The 18,095-nt window shown below is 46.0% G+C and overlaps 2 protein-coding genes across 2 annotated transcripts in view; one reads left to right on the top strand and one right to left on the bottom strand.

Moving 5' to 3' along the window:
• Window positions 1–1,756: 1,756 nt before the first annotated feature.
• LOC115080359 (olfactory receptor 2G3-like) lies at window positions 1,757–2,617 on the top strand. The gene has a single exon (XM_029584504.1). The coding sequence runs from the start codon at window positions 1,772–1,774 to the stop codon at window positions 2,615–2,617; it is 846 nt and encodes a 281-aa protein (XP_029440364.1). The 5' UTR covers window positions 1,757–1,771.
• Window positions 2,618–4,514: 1,897 nt separating this feature from the next.
• LOC115080358 (vomeronasal type-2 receptor 26-like) overlaps window positions 4,515–18,095 on the bottom strand; it is a 35,174-nt gene continuing 21,593 nt past the window's right edge. Inside the window, exons 7-8 of the mRNA XM_029584502.1 lie at window positions 8,036–8,926; window positions 4,515–4,594 (exon numbers count right to left, since the gene is read on the bottom strand). Coding sequence (XP_029440362.1) covers window positions 4,515–4,594; window positions 8,036–8,926 — 971 coding nt within the window. The remainder of the gene's footprint in view (window positions 4,595–8,035; window positions 8,927–18,095) is intronic.

The raw sequence follows: 18,095 nt of genomic DNA, 5'->3' as shown, positions 1-18,095 counted from the left end.
TGTTAACGCCTGCTCTGAGGCAGATGGCAAGTGTTTGTCATCACTAGGCCCATGATAACCAGTGGTGGTCAGCCTGGTTCTAGGCCAGGTAAGCTCTGTAAAGCTTCACTCCCTCCCTTGCACTCATGCGGGTGCTAATTTTTACATCCCCGTGTTAACCCGTTGGAGGAGTGTCTGAATGTATAATAAAACAATACCCTTATTCAATAAACGTACACATGCTTACTGTGACTCCAACATCGTTCTAGCTTCAACAGCATGAGGAAATGTGGAATAAAGGATCTGCACTCACAAAGGGGGGAGTAGCTGGCTTGTTACGGCGGTTACTACCCCAAACCAAATAAGCCTGTTACTTCTATTTCTATGCATATACAGCATAGTTCTCTGCTTCAACGGCAGGGGAGAAGAAAAAACTGATACTACACACATCCAGCAGAGCTCTCTGCTTCAACGGCAGGGGAGAAGAAAAAAGGGTTCACACTCACAAAGCGGGGAGTAGCTGGCTTGTTACGGCGGTTACTACCCCAAACCAAATGTGCCTGATACTTCACTTTCGATGCATATCCAGCATAGCTCTCTGCTTCAACGGCAGGGGAGAAGAATAAACTGATACCTCAAGCATATCCAGCATAGCTCCCTGCTTCAATGGCAGGGGAGAAGATAAACAACCAATAAGGGCTGTATAACATAGTCTGAGTAAAACAAATAAGCATGGGTGTAGCTTGCTTATTGCGACGGTTACTACCCATACTACCCCTAACTAATCAAGCTTGATATTTCACTTGGATGCAGCTCCATCACTGCTCTCTACATTAATGGTGGGGGTGGAAGGGAAATAGAACCAAGAGCTAAGAGAAACAGATAAGTATGAGAGAAAAAAGTGTGTGAAGCTTGCTGGGCAGACTGGATGGGCCATTTGGTCTTCTTCTGCCGTCATTTCTATGTTTCTATGTAAAATAAATAAATGTATAAATAAATAAATAAAAATAAATACATGTAGATGCCAAGGCCTTGGTGCATAGCAGGTTATTTGGGTTTTCCCACTGTTGGATTTATTGGAGAAAAAACAATATTTCAAAATTCCCCCCTGCTTCCCAGCTAAATTTTGTCCGAGTAATTAATTGCCAGTGACAAATTTAGGAAGACAGAAAGAGACAGAGATGAAGGGGATCTGGGAGATGTGGTTACATTTTAGCCAGTGAGCGTTGCTATTCTGCCCAACATGGATAAATTAAATACCTGCCCTAAAGTTACCTGGATAAATGTATCCAGGTCATTTCGGCCAAGCATATTCAGCAGCAGAGTTTTCCAGCTAAGGGCTGTGGAAAATCTGACAGCTTTTTCTGTCGCCAGCCCGCTGATTATCTGCCTCACTGTTTTCTGTACACATAATTTAATCACATTCCCAGAAACTGAAGGAACGTTTCACGAAAATGAGTACTGGTTTCACATCTCAGGACTCCAAAGACTTAGGTTAGTAATGGTGGCGTGGGATTGATTTTATTAGAAAATATGGAATGCCTGAATCTTATTAGATAGTAAACCTATATGGCTGGAAGGATAATGAATGGGAGGGTATTTCAAAATGGAAATAATTTCTTTTGCCACCTGTAGTTTTGTATCATTTTTCCCGCTACAGATTATGCCACCTCTCATGCTCCAGGAATATCGCTTGGGCAATGAGAGCCACAGCCAGGTGACGGAATTCATCCTTCTGGGAATCTCAGACAATCGCCAGGTAGAGCTCATTCTTTTTGCAGTGTTCCTGCTGATGTACCTTGTCGCCGTGTCTGCCAATATGCTCATCCTTGTGGCAGTCTGGGTGAACAAACACCTCCACACGCCCATGTACTTTTTCCTTACCAACTTGTCCTTCCTTGACATCTGTTACATCTCCTCCCATCTCCCCAATTCATTGAAGGAGGTGTTTTCGGAGAGGAAAGTCATTTCCTTTGCCGGATGTGCAGCCGAAATGTACATTGCACTTGCCTTAGGAGAAACACAGTGCCTCCTCCTGGCTGTTATGGCTTGTGATCGCTATGTGGCGATATGCCATCCCTTGAACTACGTGACCATTATGAACAGGCCATTGTGTATGAAGATGGCTATCAGCACCTGGATAAGTGGCTTTGTGTTGTCGGTGGTCCATGTGGCTTTCACACTGACGTTGCCTTTCTGTGGACGGAACAGAATAAACCACGTCGCATGTGAGATAGAAGCAGTTTTGAGACTGGCATGCACCGATATCCACCTTAATGAAATGGTGATTTTTGCAGTAGGAGTGGTGATCCTCATCATTCCCCTTTCTTTTGTTCTCTTTACATATGTCCACATTATTGCTGCCATCTTGAAAATCAGCTCCAGCAGGGGAAGACACAAAGCCTTCTCTACCTGCACATCTCACCTGATGGTGGTTACTATGTTCTATGGGACTTGCATGGTCATGTACATGACACCTCGTTCGTTGGTTTCAGAGGACAAGCATAAAATCATTTCCATGTTCTATGGGGCTTTAATTCCCATGCTGAACCCTCTCATCTATACACTAAGAAACAATGATGTCAAGGAAGCGCTGAGGAAGACAATAAGAGTGAACATTGGATCCCCCAATAAGTAAATTCTTCTGTGTTTTGCATAAGTCTGTTCAATCAAGCTTTTTCTGGCAGTACCTGAAGGATACAGCAGGGTAGTAGGGTGAGTGTCACTGAGAGTGTTTGCCTTCATGAAAAAATGCAAGTTGGAAAAGCTGTACACGTAGAGTACATTAATGTAATCCACTTTGAAATGCTTGAAAGATGGAATATAAATCAAATCAAATCAATAAATAAGATGAAGTTGGCATTCTTTTGCTCCTGTGACCCTGGTACAATAGCTGGCAATGTCCTTTTCATCTCCTCTGTGTCGAAGCTCCGTCTTGTTCCCGTGTGGCCACTAATCTACCCAGGATGGTAGAGAACCAAAAAGAATGACCATTATGAGTCTTATCCAAAGATATTGCCCATGAGCTTTTGAGACCACAGAGATCATATCTTCAGTCCTCTCCAATGGTTTCCTTCACTAAGATGGGCATCAGTTGAAGGCACTGTATAGCCCCAAAAGCTCACATATAGCAGCATATTTGGATAATTCTTGTGGTCGCTTAGTGAAAAGTACCACAGCTTTTAGAGAATCCAGTGTTCTTTGGGACCACTAGAGTAACTAGAACTCTTGGAACATTTTCCCCAAGTAGGGTTATGGCCTTACTCGGGTCAATGTAAGGAAGATGATCCAATCCTGCTTTTAACCCATTGCATGCATGGTGATATAGATCTTATTTTTCTTAGGGGGAGATCAGAACTGCAAATCTATACCATGTAGCGAAGCCAAATCATCATGGGAACAGCCTCTTTTGGATTGATCTGGGTGAGGTGGCAACCCTGCTCCCAACCTTTATAACCAAAGAGTCTACTCCTTCTCTTCCTCCCCCACTATGGAGCATATCCATTCTCATTCCCTACTGTAAATGGTTTCTCCAAGTGTACGCTCTTCACCTGTGCTGGTTGGTTAAATAAAACGTTTTTAAAAAGTCTCTCCTCTTCTTAACTTAGCCACATTTTATATGACAAGATATGTAAATCAAGTGAGTCAATGACATTGTTAGTTATTTATTGAAAATGTGAGTTAAACTTGTAGTAACCCAGCTTATCGCTTCTTTAGTTTTCTAGCTCAAGATCTCTCCTTGTCTTTTTCTCAGTGGCTTTATATCAATTATTCTCTGATGATCCTTGTATTTCTCCATTCAAAAGCCTTTTTTTGGAATTTATATAGGTTCATTTATTTACCTTTCCATTGTACCATAATCCTTAAAGCAGTAAACAAGAGAATCATCGTAACGTCATAAAATGGCAAATGAACACTAACTGGTAACAAAAAAAGAAATACCAAAACACACAAACATAAAAACACAGATCTCACGCCATACCTCCTTGTGAAATACAGCAAGACTAAATAAAAGCTATCAAGAAAGTCTTGCACTTGAATCAGAACAATGAGTCCCAATATCAAGTCAGAGCAATAAGCAAAACAGAGACTTAAAAAAAAAATCTCCTTACATAATCAAGCTTTCACTGTTTTTGTGAAAGACAAGGTAATTCTTATGCTTTCTGGAGATCTTGAGAAAGCAAATTCCACATGGCAGGAACAAAAATCGTGAAGGCCAGGCGCCTGATACAAAATAGTCTAGCAGTCTATAGAGAGCAGCTTGAAAGGAGCAAATTATTCCATGTCTGCATGGCTCTCTCCACCAAGACCAACCTCAGAGCTTCCCACTCCTCATCCTTGCACAGATGGTGTGACTTTGGGGGAATCTTTAAATAGCCTGCATGCTTGCAAATGCCATGGGCGGTTTTTACACATGCACATTTCTTTTTCTGCAAATGATCTAAAGAAAAGAACATTAGATTGCTTTGTTTTGAAAATTAGCAACTGCAAATCATGTGCACTAAATGAATAAGCTCTCTCTGAAACGTGGCCAGTCAGGAGCACAGTGGCACATGCAGCGTTGGAAACTGCCTGCATGCATTGCTATTGTGCTCCCCTGACCTGCACAGGCCCTGAGAAATGCCTCTTTTTATGTTACAAAAAGTATTGTGCATTATGGGGCCCACGCATACTCTTAGCCGCCTTTGAGGAGAGAAGTTGCCAGTGTAAATGGATTTGAACAGTGCTCTCCCTATTACTGGCATTCGGTAATGATGACGCACACATCACTGCTTCACCTTTGTCTGCACTGAAAGCTTTTATGCAGGCCCTGCATAAAAAAAAAATCGATATTGGTCCTAGGCCCACCAACCCCAGAGAAACTTGCAAGTTCCATTCTGAATTTTCTTTAATACCGTTTTTTAAATTTAATGTAAACATCCATTGCTTTCTATAGTCACACAGCTTTACAACGGCAACAAAATATAAAAATAGGAATAAAACAAAGCTAACCAATTTGCGAGAGACTACATTTAAGGGACATAGATTGCCTTAGAAATTTGCATAGCTTTATGAAAGCATGATGTTAGCCCGAGGTTTTAGTAAAGGAAGCAATAGTTCAGGGCAGTACACCATTCAGCAAATATATCTTTATTTGTTTTTTTATATTTGCATACAAGCATTGCAACTTTTATTTGACTGAAGCAAGCATAAGGATGCTTTTTAATGTTTTTATAAGATGAAAACCTCACAACCTGGTATCTCTGGAGGACCCACAATGCAGGGACACAACCCTCAACACGTTACTTTGACAAGTCATTTGCCCAATACACAGACTTTTTCTCCAAAACAGAAGGGATTGTCACACCCTTGTCCTCCATGGGAAGCAGGTCATGGCTGAGGCCGTTCCAATTGCAAGACGTCAGCAAGGAACGTGAAGGGCCACAAAATGAATCCCCCTCCCCCAGTTGTCCCCGCGCTCAAACGACCAGAGCACAGTAAGAAACCTTGCAAACCAAACTGGTGGACGGCCGAACTTCATTTCAAAAGGAGCAGGCCCACACTTCATGCACGTCACCTGTCTTTCTCCCCAGCTCCAAATCCAGGGTGAAGCTGACCAATGGAGAAAAGACTATGAACTGCAAAATAGATTTTTTGAGGGTTGTCAAATAACCTTGCCACTAGCAAATAATCACAGGAAATGGCTCTTCAGTTTATGTGTAAAGTCTCCAGTATCTTTTGTGTACATCTCCAGCAACTAGGCAACATCTCGCTGGGCGTTGTGTGAACGCCTGTAAAGCCTGTGTTTACTATTGCAGCGGATTGCTCTAAGCATAACTGTTTTTGTGCACGTCTTCCTGGAAATAAAACTTTCCCACTCAGTCGCTTCTAAGACCATAGCATCAATAGCTTATTATTGTAACCTCATGAATGCAATACCTTTCTTCCTATGTTGCCACCCTGTGGCTGTTCTCTATAAATGCAATGTCTTTATGTTTAGATATAGAGGCCAATATTCAGAAGCCATTTAGATGCATAGCTGAAAAGTTATCCGTCTATATGGCTTAGCCGTAATATTAAATGACGTCTTCGGCTATATTCTAGCAGGATAATGAGTTATCCGGCTGTATTCTAGCCAGATAAGTCAGAGCGTTCCATGGCTAACTCTGGTCATGCTGTAGGGCTGTCCTAAAGTTAGCTGGATATACTTATTCAGCTAACTAAGGGGGTCATTTTCTATGCGGATCGCACGCGAAAATGGACTTTTCACATGCGAAAAGTCCCTTTTCGCGTGCGATACCTAGATCGGGGTGGGTTCTGGGCGGCGTCCGCACCAGAAGGGGAGGAGTCGGGGCGGCACCGGGGCGGACGGCATGAAGACATCGCTGACGGCAAAAAGGTAAGAAGCCTTATCGCCGTCAGTAATGCGCCCAATAGCACCACCTTTCACGGTGGCGCTATTGATTTGTGAAAGCCGGCAGCGAATGCACCGCGGTGGTGCGATCGCTGCCGGCTTTCACAGGCCCACCCCCCCGCCCCCCGTTACCGCCGGAGTTTCTAAGTTCTGCGAACTTAGAAAATCCAGGCCTAAGATAGCTGGGTAAATATCCCAGTTCAGTGTATCCAGCTAAATTACCGAGCTGCTCAGCTATTCAATATCGACCTCAACATGAATTTGAAGGGATGGGATTTTTTTCTTTACCCTCCAACTCACTGGAAAAAAAATATTTCATAGACAGATGAGGAACAAAATTAAAGGTTTGGATATGAAGAACTGTATTCATTGTCATATTATGAATATTTTTTTGGAACCCTCCTAGAAATGTTGATAGGCAGTTTATACTTTTTGAATAAATAAATAAATGTAAATGGCTGTAAATTTGAAAAAATAAAGAAACCTGTGATGAAGGAAAAGCACTTTCTCCCTTGCACATAGGCCATCTATTCCATCATATTAGAAAGACCACCCCAGTCATTCAGCTTAGGGGCTGTGCTCAAAGATCCTGTGCAAAGATCTGGAATGATTTCACTTTGGATCTGAAACTAGGAGGAAACAACCTTAGATTTAGAAAGATAGCAAAAGCTTGTCTTTTGTTTTCCCCAGGTTTGATGGCAGGTATATTTATAAGAAATGAGTAATTGCAGAGTAGTAATAGCTACAGGAGATATAGCAAAAGATGAGGAAGGATCTATTAAGACCTCAGGGGTAAGTCAGTGGGGGGAATATCTGTGGGTGATAAAATGAATGAATCTAAATGTTGCATTTTACCATGCTTTGATAGGAGATCAAAGTATTCCTGCACGACAAAGGTGAAAAGGTTGCCCAAGTCTCATCGCCTTGCTTGTGAGCGGATCTATAGAAGTTTTGTATTTCATTATCAGTCTTTGAACAACTCTGATTTAACTACCAGTTTTCAGAGCCTGGGATGCTATGGCAGGCTGAGTTCTGTGTAGGGATGTGCATTCGTTTCATGCGTTTAATTCGTTTCATTCGTTTCCCATTACATGCCAATTAGATGTGCATTCGTTTCATACGATTCATATTACATGCTTGTATAGGAAACGTATGACATGTATGAAACGAATGCACATCCCTAGTTCTGTGCTTCTCCCAGCCACCAATCCAGAAATCAAATTCATTTGACGACAAAGGACATGGCACAATTCATGTGTAGTGCTAATATCAAAAGGCAAGAAAATGAGTGAAACCCAATAGATATGGATCAGAATGGCCTAAATATGACCATCCTATCTCTAAGTCACAGACTGCACATCAGATTCGTGTCTTGAGCCTTTCTTTTTAGTGGCAAGTCAGTATATTCATAAGTCATATGTGCGCGGGTTATAAAATTGGCGTGTCCATGTGCGTGCGCCAGGAACCACGCGGACTTTTTAAAATTGACCCCAATGTATTTACACATTATTCTGAATTTAATTAAAAAACCATGAAAATGACTATGTTCTGGATCAGTGATCCATTTCTGGGCAAAACACAGATCAATCAATATGAACTGGCCAAATAATACAAATAATATTAAATGTTTCAGTCATCTAAACAGATATTAATCATTCTAGTTTTTTGTTAGGTACTTCCTGTTGTTCCTTTCAGGCCTCAGGAGAATAATGTAGCATTTGGGGATAAATATACAGCCCAGCAGTCCAGCACTGGAGGCCAGGATAGCAAATATCTCCACCACCACCATGTACTTGCCCCTGGTGCTCAGGTACGTTGGGATGAAGGACACCCAAACACTGCAGAACACCAGCATGCTGAAGGTGATGTACTTGGCCTCATTGAAGCTGTCAGGCAGATTTCTTGCTAGGAAAGCTATGAAGAAACTGACACCAGCCAGAAGTCCCAGATAACCCAGAACACAGTAAAATGCAGTTATTGACCCTTCATTACATTCAATTAATATTTTTCCAGTTTCTGATTGCATATTAAGATTTGGGAAAGGAGGAGCGGTGAATAACCAGGCAAGACATAAAAAGGCTTGAGGAAGGGAACAGGAAAGGACAATAGAGTTTGAGACCCTGGAACCCATCCATCTCCGGAGCTTGCTTCCAGGCTTGGTGGCTTGGAAGGCCATGACCACTGTGATGGTTTTTGCCAGAATGGAGGAGAGAGAGATGGAGAAAATGATCCCAAAGACAGTCTGTCGGAGAATGCAGGTCATGCCCTCAGGATGGCCGATGAATATCAAGGAACAGAGGAAGCAGAGCATGAGGGAAACAAGGAGAATGTAGCTGAGTTCCCGGTTGTTGGCTTTCACTATGGGAGTGTCTTGGTAATTAATGAAGATTCCCAGAATGACAGCAGTGATGAGAAAAAAGCAAATGCTGATTAGACTCAAAGCGATCCCCAAAGGTTCTTCATAGGATAAAAAGGTTATCACTTTTGGGATGCAGGCATCTCTCCTCTGATTGGACCATTTGTCCTCTGGGCACTTTGTACATGCGTCCATATCTGAGAAGAAAGAATATTTATTCAGTATCTCACTGACAATATCAGTTTCAGGTCTGTGAGTGAACACATTTATCTTATATTTCTGGATGCTTTTTCTGTAGCTTTGAATATTACAGTATTTGCAGTGCTATAGTATTTTGGGTGCAATTATCAAAAGAATAATCGCACTTAGTGCTGGTAAAAGGAGATTTGCACGCTGATTTTCTGGGAAAATGAATATTCATCTGGCCAAAATATAGTGCATATTTCCTTTTGCATTGGCGTTTTGATGGCGGACGCTGTCGTCGTCACGAGTGTGATGGAAGAAATGGTTGGAAGCAGTCGATGATTGTGGTATGAGAGGATAACAATTTTCTTCAGAACAGAAGACAGACTATGCTGTAGTTTGTGACACTTGGTCTTGAATTCTTCTATAATGGATATTGAGAGGTATTGAAGAATTGTCAAATATATCAGTAGATGTAAATTTGGGTGGCTCCCTGTTGAATAAGTGGGGATCTGCCCAGATGATACAATTGAATCCCCTGATGAAACCGTGGGCGAAACAGGAGTCTCTTGTCGGGAGAGGAAAAGAAATAAGAGGAATCGTTTGGGAGAAGGGAGAGGAAAAGCAGATCATATGGATTGTACTACTTAGATGTGAAGGAATTGTTGTAAATTAATTGTGAATTTATAGGAATGCTTTAAAATTTTGTGATAATAATTAAAATATACTGTTAAGATAGGCAAGCAGAAAATTATATATTGTCGAGACAGGCAACTAGAAAAATGTATATTGTACTGTATTGTATGGATGTGTGGTATGAGTGTGTTTTGATAAATATGTAAATTGTAATAGGTTTTAACAAAAGATATTGTGATATTAATACATTTTGTATTATTCATATATACAGGTATGTGATATATGTTGTTCATGAATTATAGTACCTGTGGTTGACCCTAGGATATATATGTATACGTGAGATGGCACATAGCATGCAAAAGAAGAAGCCTCACACATAAATATATATATATATATATATATATAAAACAACATTTTCCAAAAAAAGGGTAGTTTAAGCAGAAAGGAAGCGCCCGAGTCTATTTCTCTCTGGATTGCCTGGTGCTGGTGGGTGCTATGGACAAGCTTGTGCATCAGTCACCAGGAAGCAGCAGTGTTCATAGAATCACCATTGGAGACAGGTGAGCCGCTGGACCTCCTGGCATCTATGACCTCTCTTAGCCCCGAGCAGATAACTCCCCCAAATGATCCGGCAGTGGAAGTAATGACGCAGTCCCCTCGAAGGGAAGAGGGCTTTCTCTTGCTTCGAGTGCACGAGGAAGGAGGGGGCCGCTTTTGATTCAGAATATGGCTGCTCGTCATACTAGTGGATGGATGCTGAAACAAGGACGGTGGTGCCACAATGGCCGTGCTGGATCCTCAGGTACCGTGCGAGGGGAAGTCTGTGTGAGCCTCTTCAAAGCCTATCGCTGTGGAGAGGGATTTTTCTTCTATGCCGAGTTTGGCTTTGATGAAGCCCAAGGTTGACAGTCTTCATAACATCTGGGACACTGTTGTGGTTCTTCAAATTTTTTCAGTCTCTAGCCTCTCAATTCAAAACTATTAATCAGAAGATGGCATCTTTAGAAGTTAAAATGGAAGTACCGGTACCTACAAACCATTTAGATGTGGTGGAGACAAAGTTAGAACATAAGAACATAAGAAATTGCCATACTGGGTCAGACCAAGGGTCCATCAAGCCCAGTATCTTGTTTCCAACACTGGCTGATCCAGGTCACAAGTACCTGGCAAGTACCCAAACATTAGATAGATCCCAAGCTACTATTGCTTATTATTTATCATAATAGCAGTTTATGGATTTAACCTCTAGGAACTTTTCCAAACCTTTTTTAAAACACAGTTACACCAACAGCTGAAACCACATCCTCTGGCAATGAATTCAGGAACTTAACTATGCACTGAGTGAAAAAGAATTTTCTTTGATTTGTTTTAAATGAGCTACTTGCTAACTTCATGGAGTTCCCCCTGGTCCTTCTATTATCTGAGCAATTAAATAACCGATTTACATTAACTTGTTCAAGTCCTTTCATGATTTTGTAGACTTCTATCATATCCCCCCTCAGTCATCTCTTCTCCAAACTGAACAGCTCTAACTTCCTTAGCCTTTCCTCATACAGGAGCCATTCCATGCCACTTATCATTTTGGTTGCCCTTCTCTGCACTTTCTCCAGTGCAGCTATATCCTTTTTGATATGCGGTGACCAGAATTGTACGCAGTATTCAAGATGCGGTCTCACCATGGAGCGTATTATGATATCCATTGTTTTATTTGCCGTTCCCTTCCTAATAATTTCTAACATTCTATTTGCTTTTTTGACTGCTGCAGCACACTGAGCCGACGACTTCAATGTATTATACACTATGATGCCTAGATCTCTTTCCTGGGTGGTAACCCCTAAGATAGAACCTAACATTGTGTAACTACAGCAAGGGTCATTTTTCCCTACATGCATCACTTTGCACTTGTCCATATTAAATTTCATCTTCCATTTGGATGCTCAATCTCCCAGTTTCGCAAGGTCCTCCTGCAATTTATCACAAACCGCTTGAGATTTAACTACTCTGCATAATTTTGTATCATCCGTAAATTTGGTCACCTCACTCGTCGTATTTCTTTCCAGATCATTTATAAATATATTGAAAAGCACTTGTCCAAGTACAGATCCCTGAGGCACTCCATTGTTTACCCTTTTCCACTGAGAAAATTGCCCATTTAATCCTACTCTCTGTTCCTGTCTTTTAGCCAGTTTGTAATCCACAAAAGGTCATCGCCTCCTATCCCATGACTTTCTACTTTTCCTAGAAGCCTCTCATGAGGGACTTTGTCAAACGCCTTCTGAAAATCCATACACTACATCTACCGGTTCACCTTTATCCACATGTTTATTAACTCCTTCAAAAAAATGTAGGAGATTTGTGAGACAAGACTTCCCTTAGGTAAATCCATGCTGGCTGTGTCCCATTGTTTATTTTATTTATTTAAAAATGTTTATGTACCGCCTATACAGACATAAGTTTGAACGAAACCATGTCTATCTGTTACTTAAAAACATAGAAGAATAAAAGATAACCTTTTGCTTCATGATAATGTAGAAAGAATGTAGAATGTAGACATCAAACTTTGGGGATTAATTCATTTCCCACAGATCCCTACCCGTGCACCACTGGATTCCTTCAAGCAATATAAAGAGATGCAGAGAAATCTCGTCCCCCCTACTAGTGTGAGTTTATTAATTGCCTCCTTTTAAGAAAAGAAAAAGTGATCCTATGCAGTCTTGGCGTTCACAGCCTTTGATTGACCTCCTTAATATAACTCAGAAATTGGAGGGAGAAGAGGAGAAGCCTACATTAGCAACCTTAACTGGGTACTTTGTTTTCTCTCCGGATAGAGACTTGGTCCTCCAATTGATTTTTAAGCCTAGTTTGGACCTTTCCTGAAGTGGCTAGAAAAGCACTCAGAAGAGAAGGCAGCAATTTCTTGCGTTGACCTAGGGTCCGACGATGTGCTGACCTTCTCTGGCTTAATTTTCCCTGAAAATGTATTGGAAAATAGAAATCCGCCAGATATATATTTGCTGATGATCCTTCACATTTGATCGCCTTCCTCAGCAAAAAAAGTAGATTTGGCCCCTGCTACCATCTCCTTTCCTATTTCAACTCCAACCAATCCCTGAGGTCTCACATAGGTTAGTCCTAGAGTCGTGCGGCCTTTGTTTCCTCGCTGTGTGGTGTCCTAACTCCATCCTACAGGGTGACTGGAATGCAATGAGTTATGGCTGGATTTCTTTTTTGCAGTTTACATCTGGATTTGGATTTGAATCTTTTTCTATGTACACAATGGGGTAGATTTTAAAAAAATACGCGCGCGTGTCCATGGGCGCGCGCTACCCGGCGCGCGCCCATGGACACGCAATTTTATAACGTGCGCGCATGTTCTAAAATCGCAGGCGGCGTGCGCAAGGAGGGGCAGACTAAAGCAAAAATCGTGCGGCGACGCATCGTCAGGTTTCCCCCAGTTCCCTCCCAATCCGCACCAATTAAGGAGCGGACTGGGAGAGAACTTCCCTACCACCTACCCTAACCTCCCTTCCCCTATCCTATCCACCCCCTGTCCCTATCCCTATCCTAGGACCCTCCCATTTTTTTTAACTTATGTTTTGCTCCTGCGAAGGAGCAGTAGCAGGTTGCTGGCCGCTGAACTGGCGCCTTCAGCGCTGCTGCCCCCCCTCCCCCGGATTGCTCCTTTGCCGAGGCCCAGCTCTTGTGCGCGTAACAGGGGTTATGCACACGGCCGGGCCCCTTTTAAAATGCGCGTGGCGCATGCGCAACCTCTGTGTTTTACGTGCGCGGGCCATTAAAAATTGGGCCTTATATGTATTCTTGGTGGTTTATAAAAAGAAGACAGGAAAAGGAAAAACTAGGGGGATTACTATTTACTTAAAGAAAAGCCCTAGGAATCTCAGAAGGATAGATCCTGATAGGCTTAGGGGGCTGGGGACGGTGGTGGCTGGCACATGCCAACAGGCTGAAAAACAGTTGCGAAACCCTCTTCAGATGGACAAGGCAGTCCACCACTGCTATCAACTTTCTGAGGTCAACTCACAGGCTGTTGGCAGCTTCTTTCATCCTCTGAACTTTGGCACCCGAAGCTCAGAAAGGCTGGGCCTCTGGTCTAGGAGTGAGTAACTCCTGCCATAAAGCAATCCTCTGCAGCAATGGGTTGCTGCTCTGATTCTAGGGGAAGCTGTGCATGGTCAAGCTCACCTCACTCTCTCGGCAATGGCAAGGCATCGTCAGGACCTGAATTCTCAGGCTCCGGAAGAAAATGTGAAGGAAGCCCTGTAGGGCTGCTGGGAAGTGACGGATCCAGCGGGAACCAGGCCACCCTACGGGGAGAGGGAGGAATCTGGCTGGTCTGCTGCTGCAGGTAGTGGTGGTAGTAGCTGGATGGCCACCTGCAGGTTCTAAAGTACTTAATGAAATCTCTGCAGACTCTCCCGATACATTGCATATATGGGACCATGTGGACATGTCTGAAAGTTAATGGTGAATGTTTAACCTGGCGCGTGGCCATCCACCTGCGCGCGGTTCCAGGGGCGCGCACAGTTTTATAACATGCATGCGCCAACCCTACCCCTGCCTGCCCCTTTTGTCTTCTCCAATTCTTCCGTGAGTGGCCGCTGGCCTTTGAAAACGCCCGCGGCGCGTGTGCGGCCCAGCCGCACACGTATTTCCCGGTATAGGCATGTATAAGAAAATTATTCCTTACCTGCTAATTTTCGTTCCTGTAGTACATAGGATCAGTCCAGACCGTGGTTATGTCCCCCGTCCAGCAGATGGAGTCAGAGCAAACTTCCGAGGGTGCTGACATATAAGCAGGTGCACCCTCTAGGGATCCTCAGTATCGAGAATATCAAAGCCCAGAGAAAACAACACTAGACAGAAAAGTAGGATGGATCAAGCACCAATCAAATTGTAACCACAGAACATCTAACCAATGCAACTTGCAAGGAGAACTGTGAAGAACAACAACAAAACCTCAGAATGTAGGAGTTGGAGGGACAGGAGATAGAACGTACACGAGCAGGCGTCTGACCATTACTTAAGAAACCCGGGTGGGCGTCTGGACTGATCCTATGTACTACAGGAACGAAAATTAGCAGGTAAGGAATAATTTTCTTTTCCCTGTACGTACTAGGATCAGTCCAGACCGTGGGATGTACCAAAGCTTCCCTAAACCGGGTGGGTCCCTGAAGACCCTGCTCGAAGAACCCTGTCCCCAAAGGAACCCGAATCACCTACCGGTAGTTGCAACCGGTAATGCTTCGAGAAGGTATGCAGCGACTTCCATGTCGCCGCGCGACAGATTTCCTGAATGGGAACATGTTGAGACTCTGCCCGGGACGTGGCCAGGGCACGCAACGAATGAGCCCGGACTACCTCCGGGGGCGCCTTCCCGGCGCCGATGTAGGCTGAGGAAACCGCTTCCTTGAGCCAACGTGCGATAGTCGTCTTAGACGCCTGCTGGCCTTTCTTATTACCGGACCAAAGCACAAAGAGATGGTCGGAAGCCCGGAACTCATTGGTCACTTCCAAGTAGTGCAGCAGAGAGCGCTTCACGTCGAGACGCCGGAGGGCCTGAGGCGCATCCGACGGGAAGGCCGGCAATTCCACCCACTGGTTCAAATGGAAGGACGACACCACTTTAGGTAGGAATGAAGGCACCGTACGTATAGAAACTCCCGAATCCATGAAGCGGAGAAACGGTTCCCGGCACGAGAGCGCCTGAAGCTCGGAGATGCGTCTCGCCGAGGCAATGGCGACCAGGAACACCGTCTTAAGTGTGACGTCTTTGAGGGAGGCCTGCCGTAGTGGTTCGTAGGGAGCCTGTCCAAGGAGACGGAGAACCAGGTTGAGATTCCAGGAGGGATAGGGATGACGCACCGGCGGCCGCAGGTGCTTGACTCCCTTGAGGAAGCGCGAGACGTCCGGATGAGACGAAAGGTCTGGATGTCCCGTGGTACGAGCCAGGGAGGCTAGAGCCGAGACTTGCACACGCAGGGAGTTGTAGGAGAGACCCTTCTCCAGGCCCTCCTGGAGGAAGGCCAGGACCTGACGGAGCGAAGGCGCCGTCGCGGAGGCCCCATGTCCAGCACACCAGACCTCAAATACCTTCCAGACCCGTACATAGGCGACTGAAGTGGATGTCTTACGTGCCTTGAGAAGAGTGTCTACCACGGCTACTGCGTATCCCTTGCGCAGGAGACTCTGCCTTTCAAAAGCCAGGCCGCGAGACAAAAGTGTTCCGCCTGGTCCGAAAATACCGGACCCTGATGGAGTAGCCGCGGAAGGTGTGACAATCGCAGAGGTCCGTCCACCACCAGGTTGAGTAGGTCCGCAAACCACGGGCGCCGCGGCCATTCTGGCGCCACCAAAATGACCTGCCCTGGATGATCTTCTATCCTTCGCACCACCTTGCCCACCAGAGGCCACGGCGGGAAGACGTACAGCCGAACATGAGGTGGCCAGGGTAGCACCAGGGCGTCCACTCCTTCCGCCCCGTGATCTCTCCTCCGACTGTAGAACCGCGGAGCCTTTGCGTTGCCCGACGTTGCCATGAGGTCCATGGCAGGAGTTCCCCAGCGCCGCGTGATGAGCGACATTGCCTCGTCGGAGAGAACCCATTCCCCCGGGTCCAAAGTCTGCCGACTCAGGTAGTCCGCCTGAATATTGTCCACGCCTGCGATGTGGGAGGCCGCCAGGCGGTCGAGGAACCGCTCTGCCCAGGCCATGAGGCGGGCCGCTTCGAGGGCCACCCCCGGGCTCTTGGTGCCTCCCTGTCGGTTGATGTAGGCTACCGTGGTCGCATTGTCCGAGAGAATCCGGACCGCACGCTGCCGGATGAGAGGCAGGAATTGGATGAGCGCCAATCGGACTGCTCTGGTCTCCAGGCGGTTGATCGACCAGGACGCCTGTTCCTGTGTCCACTGCCCCTGAGCTGAGCTTCTGAGACACACGGCCCCCCAGCCGGTCAAACTGGCATCGGTTGTGACCACAATCCATTCCGGTGACTCCAGGGGACAGCCCTGCGCCAGGTTCCTGGGATCTAGCCACCAACGAAGGCTGAGTCTGGCCGCCGGCGGAAGAGGTAGTATCGCCTGATAGTCCTGCGAGACCGGTTTCCACCGCGAGAGTAGCGCCATCTGTAGGGGCCTCAGGTGTGCAAAGGCCCAAGGTACCAGGTTGATTGCGAAGGCCATCGAACCCAGGATCTGCAGGTAATCCCTCGCTATTGGGACCTGGAGAGCGGCAAAATGGAGGATTTGCTCCCTCAGCGACTGGGCCTTGTCCGGCCGCAAGAAGACTTTGCCTTGAGCTGTGTCGAAGCGTGCTCCGAGAAAGTCCAGCTGCCGAGACGGAAGGAGACTGCTCTTGCCGAAGTTGACTACCCAGCCGAGAGACTGCAGAAATTCGACCACCCGGTCGACCGCCTGTTGCCCCTGCGAGAGGGACTTCGCTCGGATGAGCCAATCGTCCAGGTAAGGATGTACTAGAATGCCCTCCCGTCGGAGCGCAGCCGCCACCACCACCATGATCTTGGTGAACGTCCTGGGTGCCGTTGCCAACCCGAAGGGGAGGGCCTGGAACTGGAAGTGCTGTCCCAGTATCTTGAAGCGGAGGAGCCTGTGATGGTCCGGACATATCGGAATGTGTAAGTAGGCTTCCGTCAGATCCAGGGAAGCTAGGAACTCCCCCGGATGAACGGCCGCTATGACCGAGCGGAGGGTTTCCATGCGAAACCGGGGTATCCAGAGGACCTTGTTGATTTCCTTGAGATCTAAAATGGGACGGAAGGATCCATCCTTCTTGGGCACCACGAAGTAGATGGAATAATGACCCGAGCCCACCTCTCCGGAGGGGACGGGTGAGATGGCCCCCAGGGCTAGGAGCCGGTCCAGCGTGCTTTGTACTCCCAGGCGTTTGTGACTTGACCCGCAGGGCGAGAAGACGAATCTGTCTTTGGGGCGATGCCGCAAATCCAACGCGTAACCGTGCCTTAGAATATCCAGGACCCATTGATCCGTGGTGATGTTGGCCCACTCCTCGTAAAACCAGGCTAGTCGTCCACCGATCTTCGGGAGGGGGGAGTGGGCCGGCCTGACATCATTGGTTGGACTTGCCGGAAGCTCCCTGCGCCGAGGAATCCCTTGGTGGTCTGCGGCCACGAAAGGACCAGGTCCAAGACTGAGACCTGTTCGAGGGGTTTCTCGGACCCTGGGGCTTGGAGCTCAGAAATCGCCGTTGAGAGCGGGACCGATTCGTGGAGAAGGAATTGGACGGACGATATGACCTCTGGCGGTCCTCGGGCAACCTATGTACGGAGTTTTCCCCCAGGGATTTAATGATCTGGTCAAGATCCTCGCCGAAAAGGAACCTACCCTTAAAGGGTAGAGAACCTAGGCTGGACTTGGACGAGGCGTCCGCCGCCCAATTCCGAAGCCACAGCAGTCGCCTGGCGGAAACAGCCGAAACCATGGTCCTCGCCAGGACCCGCAGCAAGTCGTGGAGAGCATCGGCCCCGTAGGCAATGACGGCTTCCAGCCTGTC

Source organism: Rhinatrema bivittatum, chromosome 19, assembly GCF_901001135.1.
Source record: "Rhinatrema bivittatum chromosome 19, aRhiBiv1.1, whole genome shotgun sequence".
NCBI lineage: Eukaryota > Metazoa > Chordata > Amphibia > Gymnophiona > Rhinatrematidae > Rhinatrema > Rhinatrema bivittatum.
This window is presented reverse-complemented; position numbering and strand designations above follow the sequence as displayed.

Bases quoted from the DNA above. Each gene is read 5' to 3' on its own strand.
- LOC115080359 (XM_029584504.1), top strand. From the start codon at position 1,772: ATGTACCTTGTCGCCGTGTCTGCCAATATGCTCATCCTTGTGGCAGTC.